The 27,733-nt window shown below is 46.6% G+C and overlaps 1 protein-coding gene and 1 long non-coding RNA gene across 3 annotated transcripts; one reads left to right on the forward strand and one right to left on the reverse strand.

Moving 5' to 3' along the window:
• On the forward strand, positions 1 to 27,037 carry LOC115343538 (T-lymphocyte activation antigen CD80-like). Its single transcript, XM_030019564.2, has 7 exons — positions 1 to 155; positions 313 to 413; positions 13,877 to 14,215; positions 16,900 to 17,181; positions 19,202 to 19,327; positions 22,341 to 22,464; positions 24,426 to 27,037. The coding sequence occupies exons 2-6, from the start codon at positions 326 to 328 to the stop codon at positions 22,445 to 22,447; spliced, it is 942 nt and encodes a 313-aa protein (XP_029875424.1). The 5' UTR covers positions 1 to 155; positions 313 to 325; the 3' UTR covers positions 22,448 to 22,464; positions 24,426 to 27,037.
• LOC121233417 lies at positions 14,209 to 16,900 on the reverse strand. 2 transcript variants are annotated; one of them, XR_005932767.1, is made up of 3 exons: positions 16,607 to 16,900; positions 14,918 to 14,987; positions 14,209 to 14,327 (listed from the first exon to the last, which is right to left on the reverse strand). It is a non-coding gene; the product is annotated as an uncharacterized LOC121233417 (long non-coding RNA). The 2 variants fall into 2 exon arrangements; XR_005932768.1 differs by having other exon boundaries at positions 14,752 to 14,987.
• Positions 27,038 to 27,733: the final 696 nt, after the last annotated feature.

Genomic DNA, 27,733 nt, shown 5'->3' on the forward strand with positions numbered 1-27,733 from the left:
CGCCGCCCGGCTTTCCCCCCGCGCCCCGGCGGGGAGTGAGCGTCTCGGCGGCCCTGCGGCGGGAGCCGGGGGCCCATGGCCCGGCACTGAGCCTCCCCTGCCTCCTCCCCGCCTCAGGGAGCGGCCGCGGGGCCGCTCGCCCAGGGAAGCCACAGGTATTCCGGGGCACCGGGCGGGGAAGAGGGCGGGCTGGGCTTGCGCTCCTGGCTTTCTGGGGTGGCGGCGGGCAGGAAGGAGAGGGGTGTGGCGGTGGGTGCTGTGGCTCCTCAGGTGCCGTTCCCCTAACCGTGTCCCCCTCTCCTCCCGGCCCAGGAGCTACAGGAAGATGGCGTGCCTGCCCGCCGCCCCGCCGGCGCTGGCATTGAGGAGGTGCCTGGGGCTCGGGCTCTTCGTGCTGCTCTGCCTTAGTTTAGGTAAGCAGGAGCGGCTGGCGTGGGAGGGGACGTGCTGGGCCCGAGCGGGCAGCGGCGCCCGTGTCCCGCTCGGCAGGGGACAGCGGCCCCCGGGGCACTCGTCCTGGCGTCTCCTGCCAGGGCTGAGGCTGGGCCAGGGCTTGGGGTGGCTGGCTCCGCTAGCCACGGTGGCGAGCGCTGAGGACGCGTGAGCTCCCGGCTCTCCCGCCCAGTGGCACCAGGCTGCCGGCTCCCGGAGGGGCAAGGTGGTCGCCCGTCCCAGCCGGGGCGAGAGGAAGGAGGGTGTTTGGGGGGCAGCTGGGGTCTGCTGGGAGCACGTGGCACGGCCCCTCGGCTTCGGCGGCGGGGTGGTTGCTGCGGTTTTTTGGATGGCTAAAAGCGAGTGCGTGGTGGGGCAGACGGGGCAGGGCGGCGGGTCGGAGGGCTCTCCACTGTCCAGGCAGCGCAGCCTGCAGCGAGTGCTTTCTGCAGCAAGTCCCCGTCAGAGGACTGCGAGGGCTGTCCCCTGTCCTTCTCCAAGCACCTGCCGCAAAGCTCGCTGAAGTCCGCAGGTCCCTCCTGACCTCAAGAGGCTTGGGATGAGTCTTCTCAGCTGTGTGAAATGTTAACCTTGAAACCACACAAAACTCGCTTCTGAGCTGGGCTTCGTTATGGATGCAAAATAGGTTATGCTTATTGGCAATTTTAGTGTTTCATTGCAGCTAACAGTCCTCTAGAGCAAACCTGGGCTGAACTGGGGCTTTGATTAAAAATCAAGGGCTGCAAAATTAGGAGTTTTTCATGCTGATGTTGTGAAACCAGGAGATATTTGATGCTGAGTTTCATTTTGAGTTTCAGTCTCAGAATCTTAAAACAAAACTCAAATAATTTAACAGGGATTGAATCACAGAGCTCACTTGTAAAGAAAGCAACCACCTCAAACGCTGCGCAAGATCTCTGCTCTCCTGTCTTCCCCTGCACTCCTTCCCCTACCTCTGTCCTTGCAAAGCACGTGTCAAGCACAGATGTATTTTGCCCATACTGCAATGGGCAAACAATCTATCATGTGCAGAACCGTTTCTCTCTCTGTACTTTAAGAGCTTGTGGTATGTTATTAATGTAATTACGAGCATGTGGTAATTCACCAGTCATGTAGTTTCTCTAAAATGGATGCTGATTCCAAAGACGGGCAATACTTCGATATACAGTCTGATGCATGCTAATATCCAGTACTAGAAATTGGAGTTTGATAATAGAAAACTAGATGTTCCTGTAGTTGTCCTTTTTTTTATTTATATGGTTTACTGAGGGAATGATAGTTTATCCTGCTTTCCATCTCTCCATCTGTGTCTTAGGCCCGTACTCATAACTTTCAAATCCCCTGCCCAGTTTCAACCAATTTTGTGAGGAAGGCAGAGCTGGCAGAGATGCAGCATCCTTGCCCAGTACATGGAAGCTGCTGGCTAGCCACGAGCAGCACCCGAACAGCTGGAGCCCACGCTGCCTCTCCTCATGCCCAGCTGACAGAAAGGGCAGGGGGCAGCTGCGAGGGGGCTCTAAGGACTGTGGTGGCACCAAGGGCTTGGGAATGGACTGGGAGGCTTGGCAAGAGGTGCCTGGGCTGGGAAACACAAGGCACAAATCCATAGGCCAGCAGGAGGATTTGCCCATCCTGGTGCTGAGAAGACTTACTTCTCCAAATCTGATCAATTACAAAATCCTAGGGTTTAATTCTGCAAGAGGCAGAGTGGAAAAAAAAAAGCTATTTTAAAAGCATTATATCAGTTTTGATAGTTGTTAGATGCTTCCCATGCAATGAGTCTGTGAAAGTCCTGGTGCCTCAGGAGCAGGTTGCTTGGCCGACTGATAAGAGCAGCACAGCCGATGCACTTCCTTTCTCTCTCTATATGCACACTTAAACACTCTGCCACCTTTCTCTCCAAAAAGAGGTGTTCCTGTGTTAGTGACCCTTGAAAATACATGGCACAGTACCCACAACTGAGTGGTTTGAAAAGCTTTACTGGGACTTGTAGGTGATGCCTTCCCTAGGTCACCCACAGGGACCGACCTTGTCATGGCAAAATGGTGAAGCCCTGGGAGTCTGCCATCGCCCTGCCAGTGACTTCCCATGCATTGTTAAGTGAGTCACCAAGGCCAGCATTTACAGAACTGACACCGCGTGGGACTGCTCATGACCACATCAAGGCACAGTTGAAGCCAGCACCCAGAGCCTGTGGCTACATCTTGTGTCCTTGGGTTTAGCCTGGGTGTCCTGGTGCTTGCACATCTCCGTGCTGTAGCACTCTGAAAGGTTAGGTAGCATGCTAGCATAAAAGCAGGTGTTCTCTGTATGCCCAGTGTGAGTAAAATAGTGATTAGGGAATGCCAGGCTGAAGTTTTACATCGTAGCAGTAGAGGACATTAATGGGGGGCTTAATTAGAAAGGATGATTTGAAGGTTGTATTTCATAGGAAATCGTGTATGGCCAACCTACATAGATATGTTTCCCCTTGAATTGAAGTTTGCTACTCTGGGCTTCACCTGAGGTGACCCACTGAAGTGCCAGTGTAGTTTAGAGCTGCTTCTGAGATGTCATCTGCTGCTGGAGACACTGATGTGCATGAAAACCCTGCTGTCTCGGCACAGCAGAAGAGTGGCAGAACAGCCTTGGTTACAGCACAGACTTATTTACAGTCTGAACGCGTTGCCGGTATCCCCATGGGCTTGTTTTTCTCCTGCTATTGGACCTTCACACCTACCTACAAGTGGCAGGATGTTCTCAGTCCCAGTTTGTTAAACTAGGAAAATGTTGCTAGAAGTTGCTCAGTATGACTTTTCCCTGCCCGTTGTGCAAACATGGCATAGGCACTGATGGCAGGGACCCAGCAAGCCTGGCTTTGTGTCCATGGACTATTCCTTTTAAGCTTCCCTGGAGTCTTTTCTTCCGACTGAGGACCACCTAGTTCTTGGCTTCTTCCCAGTGGTGAAATTTTTTGGGAAGTTTTGAGGAAAATCCCTCCAGCTTTTCTGAGTTATTGGAGAGTTGAGGCAGGGGGGGAAATATCCACTTCCCTCTGCATTGTGAGCGAGCGCTGCCTCACAAGTAACTCGCTCTGGGAATCCCCTCTTGCGCGTTGCTGCCAATAAAGAGCTCGGAGTGGAGCTGGGTTTCAGAGGGGGACGAAGAGGGCTGAGAACAAGGAAGATTCCCTATCTTGTGGCCGCCCCCGAATATTGAAGTGTCTAGCAATTAGCTTTTGGTGCTTGACATCCAATTTCCGTGCCAGCTCCAGTATGGGTTGTGCCTAGGGCAAATTTGATGACAGAGATGGCAGAAATTTTTCTTTACGTACTGGATTTGCCCACTTGATCACTGGATGCAAATTGAGTTTCTGTCTTATTGCTCTTGCTGCCTTGCTGGTTTCTTAATTTCTTTTTTCGGATGAGTTTCTGTCTCCTCCTGTTCCAGACATGCAGAAAAGAAATGTCTTTGGTTCAAGAACAAGAGCGGTGGAACTAAGGAACTCCTTTGTCTGTCTGTCTGTCTATCCAGAGTGAAACCTGCTGTAGCAGCTTGTCTGGAGAAACAGAAACCAAACTAAAGGCTCCTGGTTTTGCTTATAGACTCTCTTTTACTTCTTCTGTTGTGTTTTTTTAAATGAAAGAATTCTTTAGAAAAAAACACAGAAAATTAAACATAGACAAACTACATTCTTATACAGTCAAAATACAGTTATAGGCCTGCACACACCGAGTTTGTAAAGCTGCTGGTCCAACGTTCCTTTCACCCACATTGTTTCCTTTTTCCAGTTAGATCAGAATGAACCCAGATAACTCTGGTGAGCTCACATTACTCTGAGGGCAACAGCTTTTTTGCATTTCTTGGATCACTGAGACATTTGTAACTTTTTTGCAATGTGAATGTCAGACATTCCTGCATTTAAACATGCAAAGTTTGGGGCTAAAGTTTTTATGCACTGCAGGAGGTTACCAGCAGAAGTTGCCACCCTGTACTCCCTCACACCTTTCCTGCTCATTGCTGGCTCAATTCTGAGTTACAAGTGTGGTTTAATGGACGTAATCAATCTGACAAAAATGAAGGCTGCCACTGATGGAGTTATGACCCTGCGTTGCTTGTGATGAGTTTTCTGCAGCAGTCAGCCCGCTCTCTTCAGTGCCAGTTTGCTTTTACGCCCGACGCTGTGTACCCTGGAGGGACATGCAGACGGATTGCGCAGCTGAGGGTGCCGAACAGGTCATTGCCACAGAAAGGTGCAATCCTGCTCCTCTCTCCTCTGCTACTGGCTATGCAATCCTTCTGTCCTTTGCAATAGTTCTGGTATGTGTCTGATCCTTGGATGATCTAATTAGTCTTCCAGCTTAGCAGAAAGTTTCTTTTTTTCCCCTTGTTTTACACCAATGTGGTGTATTGAACCAGCCTCTGGAGAGCCCTGCAAGGAAAGCAGCGGGAGCATGTGGGATTGGAAGGGGAAGGGGAGCCAGATGCCTTCTGCTCATGTGGGGAAGGCATGGGATCAGTGCCAGTTTGTCATCTGGCTGCACCCCGAGGTCGTGCCAAGCTGGAGGAGAATTTCCATGTTCAGAGAAACTCTCCTTCCTTTTAAACGTGTGTTTCCTACTGTAAGTGCTGCACACATTTAGATGTGGTATTTTTCATGAGGTAGCAAGGCAAGTGTGCTGAATGCAGTGAAGTCTGCTTGGCACAAGGAGATTGGTTTTGTTTTTAAATAGATGAACTTTATGTTTAATTGTAGCTCTTCTATCCCCTTGGAGGGTCATCACCATTGGGAGTCTCAGGAGGTCATTTAAGAATATGTAAGTCTTTCCTAACGTGGAAATGCCACAGGCTTTGCTTCTGCTTTTTCACTGTTATGTTTTTAAAATATCATTGGTCCCAGGGGACTCCCTGACTGAAAATAAAAGTGCTGACTGCTGGGTAATGGTGGCATCTCTAGCTATACTGTGCTCAAAAGACATTCACCTTTTGGTGAGCCCAGAGTACTACCATAACATATAAAAAGCTGTTAGAAAAGACCATCGAGGCAGGTCTCTGCATACTGCTGCTCTCGCCATAGCAGATAGCCTCCGGTGTAGTTTTAAATGCCCGGCAGACAAGGGTTTTATCCCTGTGCTGGGGGAAGTGCTTCAGTCTGAACAGACCTTGCTGTCAGACACTGCTTCCTACCAGCTGAGAGAGCCCTTTCCCCACATCACCCTGCCCTGCGATGCTCCCAGCCGGTGCCTCCGGTGGCCCCTGCCCAAGACTCTCATTTCACTCACTCTGTGGCTTTTGTAGCTTTCAGACACCTCTGGACTACTTTGGTCTCATTTCCTTAGTCATTCTTCAGTTAATTACCATTTGCCATGCTGCGCTCTTATATAGGGCTGTTTAATCTCTCCTCCAGCCAGTCCTCCAGCTGCAGGGTTATTGTCAAGGTTGTCATCTGCAGAGCACTTGTGAGTTAGTGCCTGAGCAGGGACCAGGTTTTTATAACAAGATAATGGCTGGCAGGCCTGTAGCGTTGTTAGCTGCACTGGTGAACATTGCTGTGGCTGTGGGCAAGTACTTTAGAAGAAAAAAAAAAAAAAGTAGTTTTTCTAATTTTGAGTGGTCTTATGTGAAAGGTATCATACTTGATTTTCCTGGTTACTGGGTGCTTTCACCTTCTATTAGTTTCAAGAGTGGGCTGGCTACTTGGGGATCATGTGAGGCAGTGAGATTTAGCAAGCACTGAAGAAAACTGTGGCCTTAAGTGGTGGGGAGGACCTCAACTTCAAAAGCTGTGCTGCAAGGACAGCAGTATGCATGGCAGTGGTACTGGAGCAATTAGGAAAATAATCTGAGAACATCTTCAGCTGGGAGATAAATATAGAGGAAGTACAAAGTGATCCAGTCAGCAAGAGACAGAGTCTGCAGGGGAAAAAATTAACAAATTTATTTTTGTCTTTTTGTGCAACAAATCTCCCCCAAAGGCCTGTCTTACACAACTGCCACATCTAGTTTCTGCCCTCAGACTGGGAAATCGTAAGAGTGGTGAGCCAGCTGCAGGAATTTGATCTCAAAAGGAACTAAAATATGCAAATCCTCTGAGAACATTCAGATTTAGTGTCCCTCCTGCCATTTTTTATTCTAGCAGGGTCACCCACTCCACATGCTGGGAATGGAAAAAGGGGGAAGATTCAGAAAGACTCTTCCCTTCGCTCCTTTCCCCAAGTCAAAGATGTCCTTTTGTCCCCGTTGCTGATGTCCCTGCCAATATGCAGCACAGGAGATAAGCAAGCACTCCTTCCTCTCCTTCCTGAGCGTGCAGCACCCATGTGGACGGCTCCGCAGCAAAGGGGAAGATCTTAAGATGCAATATAGCCCCTGTTCCACACCCAAGTACTTTGGCGTCTCATCTCCAGCTCCTTGCTTGGATCTGACCTCCTGGCTACTGCCAAGATTAGAAATTTGCCAACCGAAGGTTGCGATCTTACTTGTGTTATGAACAAAGCAGACTGGACATACCCAGGCGGTGGGCTTGTCCCGGCTGGGCAGTGGTGACTCAGAACGCAGTAGATCTTTATCTCAAGAAGTACCTAAATATGAGCTAGAGCAAAAGGGTGGGGTACCAGCTGGCTGGAGCTGCCCCAGTGCTGCAGTGAGTCCCTTTACCACAGTTATTTTAGATTCCCTTTTTTCTTCTCAGTTGCTAATTGCAGATCGTGGAACTTTTTTGTGTTTAATGGAGTTTCCTTCCCTTTAAAGCCAGGTTTTTGACAGAGTTGTGACTCAGTAACAGCGCTTCCTTTCATTCCCCATCTGTCTGGGTTGCCCTGCTGGCTTTTGTGGCAAAAAGGCTATCAGGGGTGTGTGAAATCTGCTTTCTGGTGAGCAGCAATTAAGGCTGGAGAAAGCAGAGCATTCAGTCTGCAACCTGCAAAGGAAACCACAGTCGGAGGGAGGGCTTCAATGGGAGTAGTGAGTGTCTAAGAAACTGGGACAACATCGGACACCAGCATGTGTTGAGAGCCCCCTGTGAACCACTCTAAAATGAGTGTTACCTACAGTACATCACTTATTATCAAAGTATTCTCAGGGAGGCAAATAAGATTGATAATTTCATTTGTCATCAATAGGGCCTCAAGTTAAGCTGCTAGGAAAAAAAAAATGGGATAAGTCAGCACCCCCAAAGATGGGCTGTCTTTCTGTCTATAGACGCAGGCACGTGTCCTACGGGTTTCACAGTCACTTCGTGATTTCAAGGATTTCTTCGCTTAAGGCTTTGCACATGAAACAAAACAGCATTAAAATGGAACGAAGACTGCTGAAGGAGTCAGGTACCAAAACACCATGGGGATATTATAATAGTTGCCAAATCACGTTGTATAGAGCTGGGTGAAGCAAGGTTACTGTTTTGTTCAGGAGGAATGTGGCAATATGAAGACGGGAAGTGCATAAAGCCAAGGAAGGGGTGCCGTGCCCTTGCTATACCACTCGGCACCCCAAGGTTACGGCACAGAAGCAAGCAGAGCTGAACTTTTAGAAAAACCTCTTTAAACTGTTTCCCCTATCTCAGGCAAATCACGAGATCATTGTAAACTGGGATTAATCCTGTCACTTAATGGCCGCGGACATGTTTGACTAGCGTGAGTGGGTACAGGGAAGTGAGACTGAGTGGAACTGCTGCTGAATTAAGTACATTGCTGTTTTTCTTCGGGATGCCTTCTCTTCTGCTCCTCTCTCTTACTGGATTTGGGATGAATAAGGGAACATGACCTTGCAAGAAGTCACCATGACACGAGTAAAACAAACTGGGTTTGCAGCTGCTTTGCTTTGCCAGAGCAGCCTAGAGCAGCTGAAGGGTAGCAGCAGGCCTGTAGTTTGTGACTGGAAGGCTGGGCTTGGGGTTGTGCAAGGGCAAAGGGCTCCTCCTTTCTCTGCATGCCGAGACCTCCCTTTGCGTGCCTCTACTTGCTGGAATGGAGTCTGGGTAGAAGGAGCCTAGGAGGCTTGCCAGGCACTCGTGCCCGCGTTAACATGCAGTCAGGGACTCCTTAAAGAGAACAGCCAGCAGGGTCTGCCAGCACCCACTTTCCTTTGTTCTGTCCCATCTTTCTCATTGCATGGGGTCTTTATAGTGAAGGGCAGAGGAAGATAGTGTTTTTATGCACTGCTGAAATGATGTCTCCACATAGAAGTTATTTGGGCATCTAATGGGGTCTTTCTGTGATCAGTGTATTCACAGGAGTCTGTCACAACACTGATTTAAATACAAAGCATTTCTTCACGTATTCCAGTGTAGTATAGGATGTTTGCTGAACTTTAACTCCATGGAAAGCTTTGGGAGAATCTGATTCCTTACTGGTAAAATCACCTGGGATAAAGAAAAGACCAAGGGGGAGTGTCTAGTCCTTTAAAGACAGCTTTTCAAAATTTCTCAATTTTTCAACTGATTACCTGTCTTGCTTGGAAATTCCCGTAAAATACTGTGTTGTCCTCAAAGGATAATCCCTGCAAGTTTGGGGCAAATGTGCTATGCCCAGAAAATGAGGGGCCTGAGCTGCAGAATTACCTGGGGACTGTTGGGTGCGGTTCCTGCACTGACCCCAGGGGATGTCCTCCAGGAGAAAGCCGCAGCTCCGTCAGATGTGTTTTCCTCAGCTGGCCCAGCCCCAGTTACCAGAAGTGCCCTTGCCTTGCCATGACATGATGTGCACCTCCTCCCAGAGCTGCCCCAAGCCCCTTTTTCCAGCCCACGCACAGGCAGAGGGCAAGAAAGGTGTCAGCACCCCAGCAGAGTGGGAGTCCCAGGTGCATGGACCTAGGCAAAGTCAGTGATGCCAATAACTAAGAGTAGAGAGACCAGCTGCTGTTGCAAAGATAAATAGGGAACCTTATGGGGAAAAAAAGCAATGCAAGGCTGTTTGGACCTTCCTGGTTTTGGAGGGCAGCTGACAATTTGCCTCAGAGATTTTTGCAGGACTGTCAGTCGAAGAAATGTGCAGGTCTTACCTGCTGCTTACACAGGGGCAAAGGATTTGAGGCCCACGAAGAAGGATCGTTCCTTTCACACATGTGGCTTTGTGGGTTGCTGTCATGGTTTAACACCAGCCAGCAACTAAGCACCATACAGCTGCTTGCTTGCTTGCTCCTCCCTGCCAATCCTCCCCTCTGCACCCCACCCCCGCTGTGGGATGGGAAGGAGAGTCGAAAACAAGTAAAACTTGTGGGCTGAGATAAAAAGTTTAATAACTGAAATTAAAATAAAATAAAATATTCTAATAATAATAACAATAATAATTGTAATGAAAAGGCAGATAACAAAAAGAGAGTGAAATATAACCCAAGAAAGACAAGTAATGCACAATGCAATTGCTCACCATCCACTGACCAATGCTCAGCCAGTCCCCGAGCAGCCATCTGCCCCTCCTGGCCAACTCCCCCCCAGTTTATATACTGGGCATGATGTCACATGGTATGGAATACCCCTTTGGCCAGTTTGGGTCAGCTGTCCTGGCTGTGTCCCCTCCCAAGTACTTGTGTCCCTCCAGCCTGCTTGCTGGCTGGGCATGAGAAGCGGAAAAATCCTTGATTAAGTATGAACACTACTTAGCAATAACTGAAAACATCAGTGTGTTACCAACATTATTGTCATACTGAACCCAAAACATAACACTATACCAGCTACTAGGAAAAAAATTAACTCTATCCCAGCCAAAACCAGGACAGTTGTTTGCAAAGCAGGGTAAGACCAAAAAAAGGCAAAGCAGTTCAGAAGGGCAGAGAAATGGGAGATAGAGGGGAAAGAGAAAGGCTTTGCGGTTTCTGTTCACCAGGAATTATCTGAAGGTTTCCAACAGTTCAACACTGCTTCTCTAGAGCATTGTGTGGTTTTTTATTGCCTTTTACAGTCAAATGTCTCTGCAGGACTTCTGCCCCAGAGGCAATCTGCTCTCTCATACTGCCTGACTGTACGAGTGGTCAGGATAACCAAGCTGTCTGTGGCTGGGGAATTTCTGAAACACAGGTTGGGCAAGGAGTAAAGGAAACAGGGATAGAGGCTCAACAGCTCTCCTGCTTGCTGACTCTTGGAGCAGACAAGAAAGGATGGTTTTCCTCTACACTCACCTTTCAGTTCTAATTAGCCCTGCCATATGAGGCATCTGCAGCACAGGCATAGTTTGAATGAAACATCTTTTTCTGCCCGGGGAACAGAAAGTCAGCCCTTTCATTAGTTCAGCGTTGCCACACACTGTGGGCTTCCAGAGACGGAGCAATGTGAGTACGCAGAAAGGGAGCAGGTGGGCTTCAGGTGGGTGGGAAGAGGAGGGATCTTTTTTTTTTTTCTAGAAAAGTCATTAAAAATTATTTCCATGGTGGATACCTCCCCCACAGCCTGGTTACAGAGAGCATTCAGCACAGAAATGGGACAGAACTGAATTTTCATTTTTGCTTTGCAGTTCACCTTTAAAGTGAAAGGGGACTTTTGTGGGGCTGAATGACTCTTCGTGGACTTTGGTTCCTTCAGGCTTGCAGCATTCAGGTTGCAGTTTCAAGGGTGCAGAGCCTTTTAAGGGTAGATGTGACATCAGTAGGAGTTTCCAGCCCCAGCACATGTACTGTGGAGAAGGTTTTTGTTCTCCTTTTGGTTGCAAAGGAGACTCTTAGGGGCAAGGCGTGGAGAACCTCATGCAACTCATGATGCGATGTCACCCTGACATTTAGTGTACGCCTACTCTTCCCCTGTTGCTGCAAAAGAAAATAGAAAATTGTCTTTATCGGGCTCCACAATCCCAGAGTTTGACGGGCTGCTCTTGTGGGTCTCTCCAGCAGTAGTTAAGAGCTGAACTGTGAGAACAAGCGAAGATGTGGTCGAGGGAAAAAACACACACACGCACAAATGCATGCAGACATGCAGGAGGAGGAACTTCAAGAATCACAGCGTAAAGTGGGCTGTTTTTAAGGTGAACAGAAGGAAATGCTTTTTCACACAGCATGTAATCAAACTGTGCAACTCATTGTCACAGGATGTTGTGGAAGCCAAAAATATATGTGCATTCCTGAAGGGTCAAGAGCTCTCCCTGAAGGGCAGGTCTAGCAGTAGCGATTAAACTGCTGATGCCAAGAAATCCCTAAATTCCTGGCTACCAAAGGTTGGCAGGGTATGGCAGTTTTTATCCTGTGTGGTGTGGAAGAACTAGCTTTTCTACCATTTTGCTACCCATTGCTGGCTGACACAGGTCAGCGGGCTGAGTGGGCTCCTGGTCTGCCCCCAGTCTGGTTGCTCAGAGTCTGCGATGCATTATAAGGGGAAGTACGGGGGGGGGGGGAACTGAGTTTGAATCTTTCCCTTTGGAAGACCAATGAAGTGGCTGAGTGGAGGGAAACCAGTTAAATGAGAAGTTGCTCATTTAATTATGTATTCTATTTTATTTAATTAATATTAAAACATTCCATAGTGCTGCCAGGACCTCCCCAGTATTTTTCAGTGTGTTTCCTACAGATTTAACTTAAAGCATGCAAGTGGGACAGGGGTAGGTGTGCTGCAGGGGAGCGGGGTGAAAGCTTAGTTCATGTTCTGTCCCAGGCTCTCTGCCTAGGCTTAACTTCAGCAAGCAGCCCCCACTGCTGCCCCAAGATCCAGCTGTGCTGATGCAGTGGCTGAGTATCTGCTTGTCTCCCTCCAGCACTGGCAGCTGGAGGATTGTAAAGCATCTCATCAGGGTGTGCTGCTGGGCACAGGTCAGCATGCTGCAGGGGTCTTGCTGCCAGCTGTGTGATGGCATCCCAAGGGTCTGCGAGTCAATGCTATGAAAATGAGCCCTGGCCGGCAACGAGCTTGTGGCAGTTTTGGACACTTCAGTTGGTCTGAATGTCATAGCATCCCAGTCACAATCTGAGCACTGCACTCTATGCCGGTGTATAGTGTGGCTGTGGTTAGGCATTAGCTGTGACAATAATGCGTGAGCCAGCATCAGCCAGACTTTTTTAGGGTTGGGTGGCAGATCTTACGCTCAGCTTTGTCAAGCGTTCGGTTCACGCTTCAGGCAGAGGCTTTGCATGTGGGGTCTCACCTCCACCAATGGGTGATGCTGCACTCTCCTCATCAGTGGCACACCACCTGGTCAGGACTTCCCTGCTTTCTCTCTCAGACATGTTTACTTAAATATGTTCGGCAGGGAAGGAGGAAGTAATTTGAATCTTCTCAGTCCTGAGGCCAGCTATTTCCTTGTTTTTCCACTCTCAGTCAATGGAGTGCAACAGATTGGTATCCCCTTTCTGCTACTGGAGATGGGTGCTAAGGTAGTGAGGCCGAGACAAGCAGGGCAAATGTAAAGCAACCCAACCTTCTGGACTAATAAAGCAGGGTGCGCAGAGATAAGCATTATCCTGAAGGTTGCACAAACCCAGGCGAAAGCCCAACCATCTGCCCTGGCCTTGGTGCAGCACAGGACTGCACGTCAGTCAGTACTGGGTCACTCTTCCAGTACCAGCAGGAGCTCCTTGCTAGCCTGCTCCCTCACGTATCAGGTCCTGGCTCCTGCAAGCACCTACCCACTGGAAAGAGGAAGGAGAGTGGGAAAGCAGGGCTCATTACAGGAGTGGAGTGCATAGAAGTTGTAGTGAGAAGCAGAGGGGTTACTGCTAACCTGATCAAAGTTGCACCTAATTTTCCCCTGCAAAGGTCTTGACTTGTTACTGTAGGCACATGCCTGTATACTAGGTGTGGCACTGACACGGTTGCTGGGCAGGAGTTGGGGAATGCCTGTGCTGGTTTGCAAGTAATCCCAAGGGAGGCCCATGGGCCTTCGCAAATAGAAGTTTGTTTTAGCTAGACTAGGCAAAATTGTTCATTTGCTAATACTAGGAGGCTGATGACAGTGTGGTTGTAACCTTTGTTTATCATAGTAGGGTTGCTTCCAGCTTCTGGGATCTTGAAAACTTTGGGTTGTTTTTTTTTAAAGAAAAAACCCCTTCCCCAAAAAACCCCGAAACCCCAAACTGATAGTCCACTGTGGCCTTGTTTGGCATGCAGGGAACCCACTGGAGGGTGACACAGACTTTCCAAACACTGAGCTCTGAAAAGGGAGAGCAGAGGAGATAGCAGTTTGGGCATGTATGTTTTTATCCCCGTACATGAATAATGGCAATTTTTTACTCTGAGGTGTGGTTTTTTTTAAGGGGCCAGCAAAATTTCTGTTCAGGCAGGTAACTCTCCTGCCTTTACTTTCAGTAAGCCATGCAGAAATCATTGTGTGCCCTCTAGCTCAGGATCCTAAGTAGGACTGGAGCATCACATAAGAGGCAGTGCCAAGGGAGGCCTCCCCTCAGTGCAGGGCTGAAGTTGTAAACAGCTCAGTGGGTGGTGAAGTACATTAGCGGGTACAGACAGAGCTGAAAGAGGTAAGCTCTATGCAGCAGGTCCTGGCACAAGGCTATACCACTGTCTCACTGACTTTTGTTTGCCCCCCACCTACAGGCTATGCACTGGAGAAGAAAGTAGTCAAAAGCAAAGTGGGAGAAAAAGTCGGCCTGCCTTGTTGTCATGAAATTCCCAGCTCGGAAAGCCTACAGAATTACCGGGTCTACTGGCAGAAGAACACTACAGAGGTAGTGCTTGCCTACGCAGAGGGGAAGATGATCTCCAAGCACGAGCGGTACGGGAACCGGACAGAGATGGATGCCAGGAACCTCACCCTGTGGATCTCCCCAGTGGAAATCCTGGACAATGGCCCTTACCAGTGTGTAGTTCAGTACCTCAGATTTTCGCAGAACTCAGTTGTTGTGTGTGATGAGCCTGTCACCCTCTTTGTTACAGGTAGGTGGATTGCCTCCCAGTACCTGAGGCTTTCTGGTGCCAGCCTCTGGTGGGTAAAGGATGCTCCTCCAAGCTTTAGTCATAATGTAGCAGATAGACTTTCACAGGAAGTCTAAAAGAGTGCCAGAAGGTCTGTTAACTATTTCCATTCTAGCAGCCTCCCTCCTTACCTTTCCAAAGCTACCCCAGCTACAGAAAATTTGCCTTTCCCACCACCCCAACAACCTCCCCTTGATGCCTCCTTCTTGGGAAAGGACCCCTCCCAAGACACCTCCCCAGGTACCACTGCTGCTGGGTGCCCTAGGCCACCTCTGCCCCCTGCTGTCTTTTGGGCAAAGCAGACACCCAGCCCTTGGTGCACGGGAAGCGTCCAAGCCGAAAGAGGAATGGGGTGGCATTGTTCTTCTGTGGCCGCAGCAGCATCCCAGCCCTGCATCCAACCCCTGGGGAGCCCAGGCTCTCTGGGGGGGCTGGCCAGCTGCACTGCAGATCCACAACCTAAGGCTGAACTCAGCTGGAGATTTGAGGCTTTTTACCTTAAAGAAACAACCCGAGTTCCTTTGCTCAAAACGAATCTGAATCTTTTCTTGGAGGCTACAAAAAGTTCCGTTGACATTATTTTCCATTTCTACCACTGTTTTTGTGGCGGTTGGTTTCAACCAGAGGCAGAGATACTGGTAAGATATATAAATATATACATACATTTGAATACCTTTAGCAGCACAGAGTTCCAGGAGTCTTCCAGACAAGTCAGTGAATGAATATTCCCCATCTGGAATGAGATTCATTAGCAAAAATAACCAGGCTCCTGAGGTTTGGCCATTGCCTGCTTGTCTGAGGGCATGGTGGGCATGTGTGCAAGGAAGTAAATTTAGTGATCTTTCTGGGAACTGACATGAAAAAAGGGAAGTGCACTGCCAGCACCCTCTCTAGCTGTGAGGGCCGAGGAGTTAACTGCATGAAAAATGTGAAACAACAGATCTCTTTTCCTCCCTGCAAATATACTCCAGTTTCTTTCCTTCCAGAAATCCCCTTGCTGTCTTTACAGGCCAGTTGTAATAATTATGGTAGACTTTGGCTCCCTTTGGTAAAGTGGGATCAGTTATTGTGGGGATCAGGAAAGGGAAAGCTCCCCTCACCCCTGCTGGAATCAGGCTAACCTGAAAGAGGCGGAAAGGTCTTACTCCTTGGTGACTGATCAGGGAGCCTTGGTGAGGCCAGCTGGGATGTTTGAAGGGACTTTCCAGACTGGATGTCAATGCCGTATTGCTCAACAGATAGTGGGCCTGGAAGGAAATCCGGGTCTCTCCTTGTGTGCCACTGTTTGGCTGTGCAATGTTGAGCAACTTTCTTTCACTAATTACTAGTTACTTGCAAGCCTAGACCATGGGTTTGTGGTCAGCACAAGATGCACAACGACCAGAAGGCTGTCTGCCTTGTGCAGATCCCAGCAGTCATGTGGTCAAATGGTGAGTCAGGCAGGGAGCAATCACAGACAAAACCTTAGCTGCTCCAAAAAGGGTCATTTTGCAGTGAGTTGAGCAACACGCTGCAGCTCTCTGCCTGGCCTTGCCGTGGCTGGGGCTAGCATCTGCGGGGGTGTGCAGGCTATGGACCTACAGCTGGCAGGGGTGGGAGGGAGAATTTGGTCCCTTTGGCAGCAACGGTGTTGGTGTGACTTATGCCCACCAGGAAGCCACACGCTGAGTTTCTTTTTCTGACTGGTGCCTCTCTTGCTGAAGATGTTGTCCCATGGAGATTTTTCCAGTTGGAGAGTTGCCTTAAATAGTTCCTTTGCCACCCCTTGCCTCCTCCTCCTCACCCTGGGCTCTTCATTGCAACCTATGGGCATCCTCAGTTTTACCAATGCAACTGTTTACAGTAACATGGTGAACCAGATTGGCAAAGGGAAGCGGGCTAAAAAGATCACCGCCTTTCTTCTCCTTCTTCACTCATTAGTCCTCTCATCCATTTCACCATGCAGCCTCACAAACACTTACAGCAATACATCTGACCAGGCAGAAGGGCATGGAACAAGCTGTGTGGCTGAGAAACCTCTGAAAACTGTCTTTGGCAATGAGAAAAAAGTCCAGTGAGAACATGGTCTGAGAGGACCTGTGTATTGCTATGCATTTTTGCAATGACTAGTATGACTTGGTCTTGCTCTTAGCTGAGCCTTCTGGAGGGGCTCTCATGCAGAAAATGTGATGCAGTCTCTTGCTGGCCATCCCAGTTGAGAGACCAACATGTGACTCCCCTCCTTTCCCAGCAGATATGGACCCACTGTGAGCTTCTGGCTGGGAAAGGACTAATGCCAGGGGGGGGAGGGGGAGGAAACTGTCTACCATTACCTGTAATACAGATTTTGATTGAGTCCCATATTTTTCTTACCTGTTTTATGATTCCTTCTGTTGTTCCACAAACTTCTGTATGTGGAGGGAAATGGTGGCATTGGAGAGGTGGAGTCATGAAGTCCATGTACTACCCAGGGAGGAGAAGCAGCAAAGGCCAAGGCTGTAGCCAGTCAAGGCTGTGGGGAGAATGCTAAGGCACGAGAAAGGCCAAACAGGTTATGACAGAGGAAGAATGCCCTGGGGGGGAGTCTTTGCTTTGACCGTGGGTGATCAGGACTGCAGCCCTCACTGTAATCTGACAGAATGGTAACTAAATCTTTCTTGCTTCAGCTGACTTCAGTAAGCCGAACATAACAGCAGAAGTATTGGCTAATTCCTGTGAATCAACTGAGATGGTGGTAAGGTGTTCTTCTTATGGAGGTTTCCCCAAACCCACACTCTCTGGAGCTCTCGACAACGAGTCCATGGTGTGGAATGCCAGCTGGGTATCCGAGTCCAGCCTCAGCCCGTACAACGTCACTGGCAAACGGTGGCTCAATGTGACCAAAGACATCAGCATCACTTGCTCCGTTGAATACAATGGCTTTGCCGAGTCCACCAGTTTGCTTCTGAGTAGGTTTTATTAATAGTTTGTGTTACAAAACCATTTTGCTGAATCTGCTGAGTTGTGTCTCTGAGAAAGCAGTAGATTTTGTGTATCTGTTCATGCAAGGGTGACCCAGTGATCCCACCTGTGAGCTGCACACCAAAATATTTCAAAGGCTGTAAGACAGCAAGGGTGGGAGAGGAGAGTTATGACAGTGACTGACAAACAGAGACAGCTCTGTCTTTCTGCTGCTCTACCGTGTCACAGCTGGGCTGAGAGACCAACTGGATCCTGTTGTGATCTGGTGATGTCAGCCTCAGTGGCTCCCACAGGTTGGGGTTGCCACCATTCAGTGCCCCTCTGTACCAGCATGATCTGGCTGCCAGTTGCGTGGTACAGACCTGGTATTCGAATGGAGGGACTTGAGAAATGTGTGTGCCTTAAAAGCCACAGGTTGCACTTAAAAAGAATTTCCTCATTTAACAAGCATGTTTGTTCCTGCTTCAGTGACAGAAACTGTCAGCTGGGGTCTAGACAAAATTCTGCTTTCATACACGTATTTAATATAGGGTTAACTCATACAGAAAAAATATCCATCACTGTGCGTGGCTTACAAGTGATAACATAATAGATGAGTCTGTGCTTTGAAAAGCTTGAGGCACAAGTGGAAGCAGCATGGGGGAAGGCAGCACGCTACAGTCCAGATGTTTTGCAGTAGAAGGGGATTTGCAAGAAAATTCTTAAAGCCAAAAGGATTTTTTTCTTTTTTAATGTTACAAAAAAAGTATTCTGAAATGTGTCTGGGTCTGATGTTTTCATCAGATAAGGGCACCTTCAAGGGAAGCTAGAGAAGCGCTATTTTTCCTAGGGAATCGTACCTTATTCATCAAGGTATCTTATTCATCAATCTCACTAAAATCAAAGGGGCTCATGAGGAGAGGTGCCATTCAGCTTCAGGACGAATGCCAGAAACCAGTGCTTTATGAATATTGGTTATCGCTGGATGTAGTGCATAATGTCCCTAGAGATGGTAATGGAAGAATGTTATGACTATCATACTACATAGAAAAGGAGGGCAACAAAAAAAGTAATAATAGAAATACACTTTTGTCACACATATTCTTAGAGGAGGGTGCAATCAGCAGTGACAACCACAGTCACAAAACCCGCACTTTTGGATTTTTAAGATGTGGAACGACTCCCATTTTGGTATGATGGAAATGGTCCTCCAAACAAGTCTTTCATGAACACAAAGTTCCAGACAGAATACAGCCTCTGGTAAACGTAGGAGGCAAACCCTACAGTGGAGAGGAAGATTGTACAGCAGATCAGGCTAGTGTCTTAGAAGTTGAATGATGCTTAATTGTGCCAGAGGCAGACAATGAAAATCTGAAGATCTATGAATTTGCACCAAGTCTGTCCCTCCTGTTGAATTAGGGTTGTCCTGTACTGTACAAGAATGGCCCATTATCTGCTCTAGTCTCCCAAGTGGCAGAATGGGCATCTCCAGTGGTAAAAAGCCAAAGGCTCCAGATCCACTGAAACTGAACTCTGCCACAACACTCTTTTCCTGCCACGCAGAAAAAAATCTATTCTAGTCTGTTTAATGCATCATTCTCCATCACCTATGAATTCAGTGGGGAAAAAATTAGGTATAAATCTGGTGAAAACAGTAAGAAAAACTGCAGAGTACCTTTGAGAATGGAAGGTTTCTAGATATGGACTCAGACTTTTTCACCAAGCCTAACCAGTTTCTTTAAAAACAGCTTATGTGTTTTTAAATATTGCCTGTCTCAGTCCTGTTCTGGACAAAGACCCATCATTTCGGATTCTGTGGATATGTTAAAAATTTCAGCACAAAGCCAATTTGGAGAATGGAAGAAATTTAGGTGCCAGCTTTGTTTGTTTACTGAACAGGTAAATTTTCAGGCTGAATATCTGAGTTAGAATTTGGCCAGAACCACCAAAATTCATATAGATGCTCTTACATGAAAATGCCAATATGTTGTTGGGCCCTTTATTTATGTTTTATTTCTTCTGTCTCAGCAAAAACAAAGGAGTGCGTTGTCCCTACTGTGCCTCCATCTTATAATGTCATTACTGCTTCAAGTATCATCATAATCACCTTCCTTTTGGCTATGACCCTTGCAGCAAGATACCTCCCAAGGCATGGTAAGTATAGCTCCTTTTTCAAGAAACAGTCTCTTACTGCTTATGGAGTTTCTATGCAAAATACACATTTATAGAAACTATACTGACACACTAGGTATTTTTGTACCTTCTTCTCATTTCCTTTTTTTTTTTTTTTTTTTTTTTTTTTTAATGCAGCATCTACTGTCACAAAATCTAAGTCCAGCTCAGGACTTTCCTAAGTTTTGTGTGCAGGCAGTCCTAGGGTTCAGGTTTGAGAGTGAAGGAGTGATGGGGAGTTTTGACAGCAGATCAGAGTATTTCCAAAATCAGGGGTATACAGAATTGAAGAGATGCACAAAGGTCCCTTTTTATATATTAAGATGTTTGAAGATGCCAAGAATCTTGGTGATCATGATAGATAGAGCTGAACACTGACAGTTTCAGAATGAGGTCTCTCTACCACCCTACTTAGACAATCCCTCAGAAAAACAACAGAGCCAAAGTTACAAAACTGCATAGTGCTAGGTCCACAGAAAGGACTTAAGCATAGCAATGTCCCACTTTTAGGAGAACCCCAATCAGGAGAGATGGATTTGTCTTCTTTGTGTGGCCAAAACCAGCACAGGTGAGGTGCCCTGTCCCACCCTATGAAGTCTTCAGTAACTCCAGACATGTTTCCAGGAGTTTTTCAATGGCAAAGGGGACCTCAAGCATCTCAAGGTTAGCTGGCAGCTGAGTAGACTTTTTTTTTTTTTTTTTTGTGTGGCTCAAAAAAATCTCATCCATTAGCTGTTGCTCCTAATCATGTCTAAGTTTGACCTAGCCAGAAAGCCCCTGAAGATGAGGGTAGACATCTAGTGGCTTTATAAAGGCAGCTAGGAATCCAGCCAGTATTGAAAGTCAACAGCAGTAGATGTCCTATCCACACCCCATTAGCAGCTTTGAAAAGCAGCCCTGGAGAAAGACAGCAGGCCTTGCAACATGTTATAAATATCACCCAATCAAGTTCTGTCAGTCACTGGGGAGGTCAAGTCTGGAGACAAGGATACCTCACTGAGAGCGCTCTGTGTTCAGCCCACTTAAACTAGAAGTCACCAGTCTGAGCATCTTAACTCATCATGGTCGCAGTGGTATCCCCAGTTGGAAAGTTATTTGCTAGGCAGGAGGGACTCAGTTCACTTAGGAGCACTTTTAAGTTTGTCATGCTTGTGTCTTCTGCTACGTCTATTTCAACTTCAGACAAGTTCACTCTCAAGTCAGAGTTGCTGAGGTAGCATTTTGTTTGAACTTTTTTTGAGCATTTTTTTTGAGCGTTTTTCCTTTCCCCTCCTCACCAACCACATCCCTTCAAAAACCAGTGTGACCACTAAGTCAGGCTGGGCTAATTTTCTTTTTGGTGTTTTATCCCAAAGAAAGGAAGCTTCTGGAAGGCAGTGACTCTTGGCTACACCTGTGCACCTCCTCATTTTCCACTCATGTGCCCCTATGACACCAGTGCTGGTTCTCCCCTGCTGTTCCCTGGGGCTATGTCAATGGGAAAGCAGCAAGCAGGTTGAGACCAAGAAAATCACAACTAATCACAGCCTGTGCTGTCACCTGCATGGATAATGAACTTCTAATTATAGGAGAAAATGAACTGGAATTGGAAGATTTGGCTCTAAACAAATATAGGCTGGAAATTAAAAGGTTCCTTACCATTAAATCAGTAAGATTCTGGAGCCTTCTGAGATAGCCTTTTATACAGAAACCAAATTGCTTTTAAAGTACATGTAAAAAGCATACCAATGTGGTAGAATGTGATCACCTGCAACAGCACAGGACATGGCTGCATAAACTGGAATTTCCCTTTCAGTCCCATTTTCCTAATATGCACAAGGATTAGATTTGCCGAGTCAGGTGGTGCTATTTTGTACAGCCACTTTCCAGACTAGGCGTATACTGTAAGAAACTGAAGCTAGAGCTTCAATCCAACTTCCCAGTTTGCACAGTTGTCACATTTTGGTGCTGCTTTGTATTGCCACCTGTCTGGGAAGGGAAATACCTGTCCTCAGAGTGCTTCCTGCTGGTGTTGCTACAGGTCACCTTTCAAGAGCTATTGTGGGAGCTCAGAATAGGTCTGAGAGTACTTCTGTTGTTCTGGCATATGGAAAGCTGAGTTGAGAGCTGCCTTGATGCTAAGAGTGGTTTCTGAGCTCAAAAAGCCATGCTTCAAAGAGCTGAAGTGTGGGAGGGAAGAATAGAAAGATAGAGCAAAACGGAAATAAGAGTTCTCAGATGCATGATTGTGGTGGTGACCAAAACGTGTAGATGTTTGTTGAGGTTCAGAACCCTCTACTTTGAGGAGCTCACAGCCTATCTTTGCAGTAATTTAAGAATGGAAACTCTCTAGATTTTTTTTTTTTTTGGCTCTTCATTAATTTAACACAAAGCACCAAGAGTAGACTGAGATTAGAGGTCACTTAAAGAATAGCTTAGAATCCTTGTTGTAAAATTTTTGCAAGTACAATTTGCTGTAATAGTACAGAAAGATTCAACTTCCATTATTAAAACAAAATCGTTCATAGATGCTGACATAATAAGGGGACCTGTTTAATCTGAACTCCTTTTAAAGCACTGAAAGAGTTGGTTGGCTGGTTCTAACACTGGTGTTCTTTCACTTGCTTGGTAAACTGCATTTAGTGACATGTAACTTTTACCATTATTTCCCTTCTGTCCTTATCTTAGCATGTAGCAACCTGTCTTTGTGCCAGGCTGAGGTCCTAGCCCTATGCTAATGAGAACTGTTTTATCCATATGACACTGTATAGATAACATTTACATATAACAGAGCTTTCTATCAGATCAGGCTATGGCTATGGGCCAGCCATATTCAGATGTACTGCAGGGATGAGTCCTGCCAAGGAAGAATAGAAGTAACTAGAGCTACAAGATTTGTTTTTCTTTAATTTCTTCTCTCCTTTCTTCCCACTCTCAGTCATACTTTACTTTGTTGAAGAAGACATTTGGATTCAGCTTTTTTATCCAGATACTAATGAGGTATCTTCTTTTTCAGTCTGTTCTCACTGTTGTAAGCCTCAGGATTCAGTGGAAGAGGGTGTGAAAGAATGTATGAAGCCACCTGTGAGCTCTAAAGTGACATCTGAAACATCATCTGTATGACCAGATTGCATTTGCAGGTAGTTTTCTTCCACCATTCTTCTCTTGGCAAAATAGCTTCTCAAATACTATTAGATTCTAGGGTGATGTTAGCTCACAAAACCACGTATGGCTTTTAATATGAGTGTGTGCTGTCCTTAAGGGTAAATAAAAGCAGTAGGGGCCCTATTGCCAACTCGGACACATGGTGTTTCCCGGTCAGGTGTTTCCCGGTCAGGTAACTAGAGGAATGATGCTCATGTTGCTTGTGGGGCATTGCTTTGTTTGGGTTATTTCAAATTTCTAGAAATGAATCTAGTGAAAAATGTTAGAGGACCAAATTTCCTGGGCTGCTAAGCTGCTTTCTCCACAGAATTGGCCCTGCACGGATGGCGTGCAAGTTTTTGTGGCATTCATTTCCTTAATTAACATTAATTTTGGGGGACTAAATGGGGATGGGGAGAGAGAGAGATGAAAGAAGAGGAACATTTGACAACTTTGACTGTCAGTGTCTCCTCTGAACCTGTGTAAGGAAGCTGGTTAATATCTGAGAGGTGGGTTTGTAGCATGGTCATCCATCTGTCAGGATCTGCAGTGACATCCCCTGCCACTGCCCTTGTGCTCATTTTATGGGCCTCCTAACTAAGAATGGCGCAGTCTTTTAGTTCCTGTCCTGTTGGACTCATTTGTGAGTAGCTCATGGCTACTACAGGTCCCACATGAAGCTTCATCCCCTAGAGGTTATTTCTGGCTGATGCCCTGTGAGCCATGTGCCTGATCCGATACATAAACATGGGAACATCCCTGATGATAGAAATGAAGGATTGACCAAATGGTGGTGAGGGAGAGGTGAACAAGAGAACAACTCCAGCTTTTCCAGTAAAATCAGCAATGCCAGTCCACTTCTGAGATATCTCCCATTCCCTTCAGCAGCTGGAGTAATGGAGAAGGAAAAGTTTCCCCTCTGAGGCTTGCCCAGGAAACACTCATATTTTAAAAGGAGTTACTTTTGATAATGTGGTGTTGTGAAGGATGGGCTGGGGAAAAGTCTGGCTTACCAAGGTTTTATGACTACAAAGCATTATATTCATTTTGGCTTGAAAGCTCAGCAGTGTTCAGGGCTGTGTGCTCCAGAAAGACATTTTTGAAGTCAAGAGACTTAAGGAAAAATTAGCAGCTAACTGTTCTTATTCACATCATTATCCAGGTGACTGCATTTCCTGCTCTCACCACAGCATGCTGAATTACCAGGGTAATGCCGTAGAGTAACAGCTGTAGAGTCCTAGAAGTCATGAATTTGTCATGCTGTGCGTTGCAGTAATCTAAAAGCTTAACATTTTTGAGATGGAAAGGAGGGGAAACTATCATTGAGGCCACTCGTCTCATTTCCAAACCTGACCACCCACTCATGTTTTCCTCTGGGGAAGGCCCTATCTGGAACAGATACTAGAACCTTGGTTAGCATGAATTCCGGGGGCTTTTGTGATGGGAGTGGCAGGAGTTCACCTACTGAATAAATCCATTCTGCCACATTCCTCTTTAATAATTTTTAGAAAAGTTTGCCAGGCTTTTTCTGTAAGTGGCTGGTGTTTCCCAACTCCAGTGCCTGGAATGGCTGCTGCCTGTGGACAGGGATGGAAGTTGTGCTTCCTTAGTGTCTGACTGTCACCTAGTAATGGTGTGATATGCTGGGCCATGTCCTATAGCTGCTTAAATAGGGTAGTGCAGTCATTAGTCATCCTCACTTCGCAGAGAGATAGCACCTCTGTACGGTCCAAAGGTTTTCACAGTAAGCATTCAGCCAGTCTGTAGCTCACTGTAGTGCCTGTCTATAGAGCTGCCTAGCTCTGAACAGCTCTGTCTTTACTGTAATAGGAGCCCTCTTGTGGAGGGCTATCGCAGGTGATCCCCGTTTGTCTCGGCTCTACAACATTCTGGCTTACATTTAGGATTAAGAAGAAGGGGGGGAAAATCAGTAAAATCTTTTCTTTGTGTTCCTCAGGATTCTTATCCTTTGTATTCTGCACTGCAGTCCTCACTGTTCGTTGTACAGCAATGCTTATTGCGTTGACCCTTTGGCGCTCTGAAAGGGGATGACAGCAATAGAAAACTCTGCTCAAGAAGACTGACAACATAATCTTGTGTGAATGAATACAAAACCCCACCTACGCCACAGAAGCTGTTGGGTACTCTCGTTACAACGGGGTCACTGAATTCCAACTGGGAGGACCCTCTGTGTTCCTGCAACGGGGCAGAAGAGGAGCGTTGTCAGCATTGACATACCAGTTCAAGAGTTTGGGATCATCTGGCTTTGATGCTGCCTCTATGAAAATCAGGGGGCCTGCAGAGCCCTAGCAGATAGCCCACCCCCATCTACCCCTTTAGTAACGCAGAGCTGGCCTTTGGGAGACCCCGACACACAATCTCAGGTCAGGCTGTGCCTCCATGTTGCAACTAGGAGCAGCTAAAACTTCTTTTATATTCAGCCTCGCTCGGGTATCTACCAGTACTGTTCTTTGTGCTGGACGACTTTGGATTTGGACTTGACCATTACAGATACATGTCCTTCTCTGCTAAAGAGGCAATAATGCATACACTTTTCATGAAAAAGCACCTTGAGGTGAGACTATATGCCTTATGCTTATTTTCAGTGCTGTGAGACTTTTTAGGGAATGATACATACTGATGGCACACCTAACAGCTAACTAATATTGCTTATCTACAGCAGTGGCACAAGTTCTCGTAACATTTCTCTCCTGAAAGGATGGCCTTGACAAGCCAGGTACCACGATACAGCTCCTCCATTAAATTACTCAGAGATACAGGAGCACATCTGACACAGCGCAGCCCGCTGGTGGTGTGTGTGTGTGAGTACATGCATGTGCACACCTTTGCGCATACACATGTAGAAGCTTTTATATGCATTCCTTCCTACCCACACTTGTAAAGCCCCATTTAAATTTCTGTAACACTCGGTGGTTATCTCACGTGTATCTACTGTCATGAAATGTAACTTGGGCCCTTGCTTCATAAACAGAGGTCTGCTTTGATTTGTACATTTGCATAGGAATACTTGTTAGTGTAGGCTCTCCAGATTCTTGGGACTCTCTTGCAGCGACACAGAGATTTACTGTGCATTGAATGCTGCTGCTTTCTGCCAGCGTTCTCTCTACCCAGCCAGGACTTGAAGGAAGTTCCCTACAGGATGCTAACATTGGATAGGACTCATCTGATCTGGGTGATATTCTTGCCTACTGTGTAGGAAAAAGTGGTTTCTCATTTTGAAGGGAAAAGAGGAAAAAGCCCCAACAAGCTTCGTAAACAACTCTGCATACTAACCTAACTCAACCCTGCCCTGAGTTTGACAGGTTTGTCCTGCCCTTTTGCTCTGTTCCACTGCAAGCTGTACCCATTCCCTTACTGCTCTATCCATGTGTGTAGTTAGCAGGGCAGACCAAAGTCTTAAAGCACCATGCCTCTTTGTGGGATGTTTTGTTGCTTGAGTTGTTTATCTTGCTAGGACACAGCAAAGAAATATTCCGTTTCACTTCTTTCTAGCAGGTACATATTGAGAGAGAAATTGCTGGAGGAAATAGAAGGACTAAAAGTGGTTTATAGAGGATTGAGCTATGAGAGGCTAAGGGATCAAGTCGCTAGTAAAAAATAAGACACTGCTCCCTTTCTACTCCTGCAGAGTCATGCTGCCCCATCAGCTTTTTTACTGCTTTCCCATTGTATGAAGTGAAATGGGAACTTCAGAACATTCTTAAGGAGGGTTTTTTGACAGAGGAAAGGAGATAAGGTGGGTCATAAGGAAGCAATACTCTTTGCACTTGTGCATTCTGGTTGTAAGCAGAACATAGGTGACACAGAAAGCAGTGTTTCCAAAAGGCAGCCTGACCTTATTGTAGGACTTGCTGTATGGGCAATGGTGTCTCATACTTTTCAAGTTTCCTTTTCTTTCAGTCTATGCTTGTTCTTTCCAGCACAAACTACTAGCTTCTTGCAGGCTGAACACCCTCTTTTTTTATTTACTTTGCTCATTTTCAACATTGTGCTTCCTTCCCTCCTATAACCATGATGCATTTCCACCTTACCAACCACACCAGAGCTCTGACAGTTGTACTGGCACAACCTTTTTCCCTCTATCTCATCCTCTACTTCTGCTCCAGACTGACAATTGCACAGCCTCCTGGAGAAGGGTTTGTCTTTTGCGCTGTGCCAAACCTTTCTACATCACCGCAGACTCCTGTGACACTTTAAGTAACTCCTTCTAAAGGAAACAAAAAGTTTTCACTGACAGGTATGTCTAGCATCAGTTTATTTTTATATTCTTGATGGGCAGGTTATTTTGTTTATTTTTTCCTTAAGCACTTAAAGTATGAATCATGTTTTCTATTGCCTTATTCTGTATTCAGTGAATTGCACACAAATGGTTTCTGTGAGACCTTTTCAGCTTAATATCTGGGCCTTTGTACCAGGTGAGCTGCTCTGTTATCACAGGTATTTTGTATATAACATTTTTTCCTGGGGTTCCTCCTTTAATTGTATTAAAAAATAAATGGTAAACTCAAGTTTCCTTTCCTCAGTAATAAAAGATGTCTGTTCTATGTACTGAGAAGTGGTAGAGTCTTTCAATTAGTCACACGAGCCCCAGCCACCATTTTACAGCTGCTAAAAGCATATGCTCTGTAGCATTAAAGTAGGTGATGCAGCTGGTTGACAAAGCTGTAATAGGTACAGCTGGCATCATGACACAGCAATGACAAAAAGGCACTCAGGTACCCAACTTGTAACTTCCACATATCTCTGTCAATTTGTCAGGGACTAGCCAAGCAGGGTAGCTATGGTGCTTGACACTCAGTTTGCAACAGGTCTTCCTTCTCCCTCCCAAAAAAGGGAGGTTCTCTGCAAAAGCAAAATCCAGTGTAAGGTGTTCTCACTGTATCCCTGCTACTTGTGTTACCTACCCTGAAATTGGAGGACTGATAACTTTAGTGCTGTGCTTTTGCTGGGGGGGTGGGGGGGTGGGGTGGAGTGGGGGTGTGAAGAATCCCTTACATTTGTATTTAAAAAATAAGCTCTGAACCAACTCTTCACTCCCCGTTTGGACAGTGACTTTGAATACAAGAAATGAGGAAGTGAGGGAACTAAATTCAGTGGGAAACAGAGCAAAAAATGGCTGCTGATCTTGAGTGTGGATGGAATTCTCTGCTTCCCCTTGCTAATGTGCAGCTAAGGACATCTAGCAGCCCTCCTCTCCTTACATGGAAAGAAAATGCACACAAGTGCTACACATCGGCTCTGCCC

The sequence above is a fragment of the Aquila chrysaetos genome, chromosome 7 (assembly GCF_900496995.4).
Source record: "Aquila chrysaetos chrysaetos chromosome 7, bAquChr1.4, whole genome shotgun sequence".
In the NCBI taxonomy this organism is placed as follows: Eukaryota; Metazoa; Chordata; class Aves; order Accipitriformes; family Accipitridae; genus Aquila; species Aquila chrysaetos.